The sequence below is a fragment of the Lampetra fluviatilis genome, chromosome 82, assembly GCF_964198595.1.
Source record: "Lampetra fluviatilis chromosome 82, kcLamFluv1.1, whole genome shotgun sequence".
NCBI classification, from domain to species: Eukaryota; Metazoa; Chordata; class Hyperoartia; order Petromyzontiformes; family Petromyzontidae; genus Lampetra; species Lampetra fluviatilis.
Genome location: NC_136356.1, coordinates 508,750 through 515,489, shown reverse-complemented (window position 1 = coordinate 515,489; position 6,740 = coordinate 508,750). Strand labels below are relative to the sequence as shown.

The following is a 6,740-nucleotide window of genomic DNA, read 5'->3' as shown; positions in this document are numbered from 1 at the left end:
CGTTTATTACACTTCATATGTACAACATACTAATGCACCATTTAAAACGAGTCGGCCATTGCATGCTGGCATCTGGGTAAAAATTTTGCAAATTCCAAACATTACCTGCAAACTCCACAACTGAGATGCCACATCAACCATCGCCCCCCACTGACAGGCTCTTGTCCACATGCAGGTCGGTGCAGGGCCACCACCTTGTGCCACACAGGGGCAGCTGCTACTTGGGGATGCTCTTCGAGTGTTTGAGACGAGAAACGATACAAAACTACGAATTGCCGAGGCAATTAAGCAAGCACAATATAAATGCAATTATGATAACATAGTGAATGCTTGGGAGCTCATTGGCTCTCGCTCCTGGTTAGAGATCTACCCAACACACAGGTCCACAAAGACTGGCCGCTCTTACCCTGCAGGTTTAACCTAGAAATTGAGTGTTCAACTTCACATTCTTGTCATTAAAGGCCTGTGACAAAGGTGCATCTATTGGAGCGACATCGTCACTGGCTTACACATCTACCGGGTCTCCATTTGACTTTGTATTGTCTCGGAGGAAGTCCACCCACACCTCCACATCCACAAACTGCTGGGAGTTGCCTCGCTCTGCCTCACAGTCGGAATTCTCCTCCTGCTTCACGTTGCCTCCATCGATGTGAAGGTCCGATTTGGGAGTTGAATCTTCATCTTCAAATTTTACCTTCACTTCTTGGCTCTTCACCATCACTTCTTCACATTTCACCTCGATACCTTTAAAAGCGTCCAAGCTGGGATTTTCTTCCGGTTCTTGTTTGATGAGGGATGGGCTCATTGAGGCACTTTGACTTTCACAAGCTGATTTCAGACTCCACTCCTTGTGGATCTTCTGATGCTTGTGTGATCTCTGGTGTCTTTGAAGATTTCGTGAAAGTGTAAACGCCTTCTCACACACACTGCTCTTGAAGCGTTTTTCTCCCGTGTGTGTTCTCTGGTGTATTACAAGATTAGCTGAACGTGAAAACGCCCTCCCACACACACTGCACTTGAAGGGTTTCTCTCCTGTGTGTGTTCTCTTGTGTCTTACAAGAGCAGATGAATCTGAAAATGCCTTCCCACATACACTGCACTTGAAGGGTTTCTCTCCCGTGTGTGTTCTCTTGTGTCTTACAAGAGCAGATGAATCTGAAAATGCCTTCCCACATACACTGCACTTGAAGGGTTTCTCTCCCGTGTGTGTTCTCTTGTGTGTTACAAGAGCAGATGAATATGAAAACGCCTTCCCACACACACTGCACTTGAAGGGTTTCTCTCCCGTGTGTATTCTCTTGTGTGTTACAAGATTAGCTGAACGTGAAAACGCCCTCCCACACACACTGCACTTGAAGGGTTTCTCTCCTGTGTGAGTTATCTGGTGCTGTGTAAAATGTGCAGGATAATCCGTGCTGTATGCACACCGGTCGCATTGATGCCTTTTTGCACCGAGCCGCGCCGAGTGCCTTTGCTCCATCAGACAAATTCTGCAGAGGAAGCGACAACTGCAGACAGAAAAAAGAGAATATCCACACCATCTACACGTCAGTATCGATGCACAGAGGAATGCATATACAGTCACACATGACTTACACGTCTATACTTATTCATATATTCATGATATAGTGAAAAAGTGTCCCAAATTCATCACACGGGCTGTTATGGCACACAATGAGAGGGCAAGTGGTTAGAAACGTGCCTGGAAGCCCTCGTATCTTCAAAATGAACGTTAACCCAAAACTCAGCACACAATTTCAACTGTCTGGCTTCAAAATAAATGTTTATGAAAGCTAAATTCAGCTGACATAGCAAAGGGTGTTGAAAATAATACTATTTGTGTCATGCACAAATGCATAAATTAATGTTCAATCACAACTTAGAGGTGTGAAGCCAGGCACAGATGTCCTTGATTGCTGGGATGAGCAGTTCCGACTTCAGCTGCTGCACGTGTGTGCTGTGATCACTTCCTGACTCCATTCTTACAAAGAGTTCCAGAGGAAAACTAAAATAAACTACTGTTTTGATATAACCTCTGTGCTCAATAGAGTTAATAGACTTTACTGCAAATACAAACTTGACACTGTCACACACTCAGAGGTGGAGCCAGGATTTTCAGGTAGGGGGGGGGAAACCCCTCCAGCAATGAAAAATTACAGGAGTTGTTAGTAAGTAAGGAGTTGTTAGTGAGAAAGGAGTTGTTAGTAAGAAAGGACTTGTCCCTTGCTTTTCATTCGACGCGTGTGATCGTCATCGCGCTCGCTGAACGTGTTGATGCCTTCAGGAAAGAAAAATAGACTTTTGTATTTTGGGGGGGGGAATGACCATGACGTATGTGGCGTCAACCCGCATCACACCTGAGCTAAGCGCTCTGCAATGCTTACCCCCCTACCACATGGCTCTTCGCGCGCCGTACTTCTACAGCTGTTCACAGCGTGTCGGGAGATTTTAGGTGGCGCTTCGCTCCTGGCCGATTAAGCCATTGGCTTCTCGGAGTTTCAATACAAATCCGTGTGAAGAACGGGTACAACTGCCATCTTAAATATAAAGCAGAACTTACACCTGTTTGTTTGTGTGAAGCAGCAAAAAGTCTCCAACGCTGAGCTCTGGCGTCATGAAATTTTCACAGCTTATGCTGTCTGGAATTTCTAAGCGAACGCCACGTCATTCCCTTCCCGAGTGGCAAAAATCGACCTGACGTAGCAGTGGGTTCAGGTTGAATTTCCTTGAGTGAAAACATCCGATTTAGGTAAATTGAAGTGTTTCGGCTTCTTTCTTGCATCAATTTTTTTCAGGGTTTTTCATTGAATTATGAGGGAATATTAAATGAATCCAAGACAAGAATCCAAGTCCCGGGCGAAGCCGGGTAGTGAAGCTAGTTACTAATAAACCCCAATGATCCTATCGAAATTAGGGATTTCTATCGGATCGTTGGGGGGGCACGTGCCACCCCACCCCCACTGGCTCCACCACTGTCACACACTGACATGGTTCACAGGTGGTGGTGTGTCAAGACCCACGCCTGGCCACCTTCACCTGCTCAGTATTAATGCTTCCTCACTCCACCAAGTAATTCATTGAGGATCAACCAACACAGCCGAGGCTGCGTGTCTCTCTGTGGTGAGATGTTAACTACCTGTCCTGGCATACAGGAAGTCGTGGGTTCCATCCCGACCCTGACGCCTGCTGTATATTTGTAGTTTACGTGTCTCTCTCTCTCTCTCTCCCCGTGGTCGCGTGGATTTCCTTCCCGATCCCCGGGTTTCCCCTCCACATGTAGAGTGAACACCTCCACACGTCTAGAGTGAACACCACCACGTGTCTAGAGTGAACACCGCCACGTGTCTAGAGTGAACACCGCCACGCGTCTAGAGTGAACACCGCCACGCGTCTAGAGTGAACACCGCCACGTGTCTAGAGTGAACACCGCCACGTGTCTAGAGTGAACACCACCACGCTGTTGACGAGCCTCACCTTGTTGTTATTGTTGTTGTGGGCAGGTCGCTTTTGAAAACAAGAGCGGTACAGCAGCTCAAGCGGGCGTGGCCTGGTAAAAAATGAAAAAAAAAACTGTGTGAATATTTAAAACAAAACAAAGTTACAAAGTAGCGAGCCAGGTGAAGGGAAATTTAAACTTAAGCAAGATACTCTTTGGTTCTTTCGGTAAAGTCACGTAGAATAAATAAATACATTATATAATAGCATACGACGTTTCAACTGCAACACAAGCAATCATCATCAGGTACAAATGAAAGAGAAAAAAAACCTATTAAACTTAGAGTCAGCTAACATAACAGTTAACACCCTACCTGGTTGATAATGTTCTTCCAAAGATTGCTCAATTTGAGAGAGACACGGAGACACATAGACAGACACATAAGCAGAGAGAGATGACACAAAGACACACAGAGAGAGACACACATAGGCACACAGAGAAACAACGCCTTTGTGTTGAGGCCTTAAATAGAGAGGGGGGGGGGTAGAGAAACTAGCACGTCAATGCAAGGCCGTAGCCATGGAGTCAACATTGGGGGGGACAATCTTCCACGGGTCTGGGGTCGCCCCCCCCCCAGAAAAATATCTAAATTTGAAAACTATTTTCCTGCCATTTCCTCCCTAAAATATTTTTAAAAGTTCACTAGCACATGGGATGGACTTTGTTTTATTTGATACAATAATGTCTAATAGTGTATTGTAATACCTTTCTTGTTTCATAGTATGTAATGGCAGAGATTAGGGATTCATAAAGTACAACGCAATCCTATAAACAGGAATCTATGCATTGTTATATGAAGACAAGTCCAGATTTCGTGGCCAAGGTTTAGCAAATTGTTGTCTTTATTAACAGAGCATCGCAATTATTATTTACAAATATTTTTACAGAAACATATTGGGGGGGCATATTTGATTATTACACTTATTATAACATATTATAACATTATAATTATGACATATTATACTTATTATAACATTATAATTAATATATATTAATATAATAATTAAAACATATTATACTTATTATAACATTATAATTAATAAATATTATAACATAATATTATACTTATTATAACATGTTATAATGACGGCCTTGTGTCAATGAGAGACTTGGAGGTTTGGTGACTGCACAGAGAGAGAGAGACACTTCATGTAATGCAACACAGAGAGTCGGTCAACACACCAACTAACGTACTCTTAGGTTTTTTCGGTAAAGTCACCACGTAGGTAAAAAATGAAATTAAAATTAATAAAAGTAAAAATAGAAACAAAATAATAAAATTATAATAAATCACGCCTCACTTGATGCAGCAAATTACAGTCTACATTATAGACTGCCAGTACACTCACCCAATTTAATAACCAGGCTACAGTCTACATTATAGACTGCCAGTACGTGCACGTGTGTGCACACGCGTGCACGTGCGTGCGCGTGCGTGCCCGTGCGTGCACGCGTGTGCGTGCGCGTGCACGTGTGTGCGTGCGCGTGCACGTGTGTGCGTGCGCGTGCGTGCGCGTGCACGTGTGTGCACGTGCGTGCACACCCGTGCACGTGCGTGCACACGCGTGCACACACGTGCACACACGTGCACGCACGTGCACACATGAGTCAGGTGTGTGTCTTAACCTCCGCCAAACCCCTGAGACTGACTCACCGAATCCCTGGGGTTCGATCGAACCCAGGTTAAGAACCACTGGTCTAAGGCTTACGCATCTCCCGGGTCTCCATTTGACTTTGTATTGTCTCGGAGGAAGTCCACCCACACCTCCACATCCACAAACTGCTGGGAGTTGCCTCGCTCTGCCTCACAGTCAGAATTCTCCTCCTGCTTCACGTTGTCTCCATCGATGTGAAAGTCCGATTTTGGAATTGAATCATCTTCACATTTTACCTTCACTTCTTCGCTCTTCACCACCACTTCTTCACATTTCACCTTCACCTCTTCATATTTCACCTTGATTTCTTTAAAAGTGTCCAAGCTGGGATTTTCTTCCGGTTCTTGTTTGATGAGGGATGGGCTCATTGAGGCACTTTGACTTTCACAAGCTGATTTCAGACTCCACTCCTTGTGGATCTTCTGATGCTTGTGTGATCTCTGGTGTCTTTGAAGATTTCGTGAAAGTGGAAACGCCTTCTCACACACACTGCACTTGAAGGGTTTCTCTCCCGTGTGTGTTCTCTTGTGTGTTACAAGAGCAGATGAATATAAAAACGCCCTCCCACACACACTGCACTTGAAGGGTTTCTCTCCTGTGTGTGCTCTCTTGTGTCTTACAAGAGCAGATGAATCTGAAAATGCCTTCCCACATACACTGCACTTGAAGGGTTTCTCTCCCGTGTGTGTTCTCTGGTGTCTTACAAGAGCAGATGAACGTGCAAACGCCTTCCCACACACACTGCACTTGAAGGGTTTCTCTCCCGTGTGTGTTCTCTTGTGTGTTACAAGAGCAGATGAATATGAAAACGCCCTCCCACACACACTGCACTTGAAGGGTTTCTCTCCCGTGTGTGTTCTCTGGTGTCCTACAAGAGTAGATGAATCTGAAAACGCCTTCCCACACACACTGCACTTGAAGGGTTTCTCTCCCGTCTGTGTTCTCTGGTGTCCTACAAGAGTAGATGAATCTGAAAACGCCTTCCCACACACACTGCACTTGAAGGGTTTCTCTCCTGTGTGAGTTCTCTGGTGCTGTGTAAAATGTGCAGGATAATCCGCGCTGTATGCACACCAGTCACATTGATGCCTTTTTGCACCGAGCCGCGCCGAGTGCCTTTGCTCCATCAGACAAATTCTGCAGAGGAAGCGACAGCTGCAGACAGAAAAAAGAGAATATCCACACCATCTACACGTCAGTATCGATGCACAGAGGAATGCATATACAGTCACACATGACTTACACGTCTATACTTATTCATATATTCATGATATAGTGAAAAAGTGTCCCAAATTCATCACACGGGCTGTTATGGCACACAATGAGAGGGCAAGTGGTTAGAAACGTGCCTGGAAGCCCTCGTATCTTCAAAATGAACGTTAACCCAAAACTCAGCACGCAATTTCAACTTTCGATTTAAAGCTTTCGTGACTGCAGGGATCCATCTTCTTGGTTCTTTCGGTAAAGTCACGTAGAAGGGAAGTAATAAAATAATAAAAATAAAAGCCGTCCTCAGGCGAGGACGGCTGCTTGCGTTGTGGCCGAAACGTCGTGAGAATTGATTTATTATGTTTTATTTTTATTATTTT

General features: G+C 44.7%; 2 protein-coding genes across 3 annotated transcripts in view; both read right to left on the bottom strand.

Annotated features, from left to right (window-relative positions):
- LOC144953751 (uncharacterized) lies at positions 1-6,306 on the bottom strand. Of its 2 annotated transcripts, none has more exons than XM_078884345.1 (3): positions 6,226-6,306; positions 3,475-3,547; positions 1-1,508 (listed from the first exon to the last, which is right to left on the bottom strand). In XM_078884345.1, exon 3 carries the CDS (start codon positions 1,478-1,480, stop codon positions 506-508), a length of 975 nt encoding a protein of 324 aa, XP_078740471.1. In that variant the 5' UTR covers positions 1,481-1,508; positions 3,475-3,547; positions 6,226-6,306; the 3' UTR covers positions 1-505. The 2 variants fall into 2 exon arrangements, with proteins under 2 accessions (XP_078740471.1, XP_078740472.1); XM_078884346.1 differs by having other exon boundaries at positions 1-1,490.
- Positions 4,944-6,740, bottom strand: part of LOC144953760 (uncharacterized) — a 25,619-nt gene continuing 23,822 nt past the window's right edge. The window contains exon 9 of the mRNA XM_078884353.1: positions 4,944-6,306. Within this exon, the coding sequence (XP_078740479.1) occupies positions 5,202-6,306 (1,105 nt within the window). The 3' untranslated portion in view covers positions 4,944-5,201. The remainder of the gene's footprint in view (positions 6,307-6,740) is intronic.

Coding starts and splice junctions, on each gene's coding strand:
- LOC144953751 (XM_078884345.1), bottom strand. CDS start 1,480: ATGGAGCAAAGGCACTCGGCGCGGCTCGGTGCAAAAAGGCATCAATGC.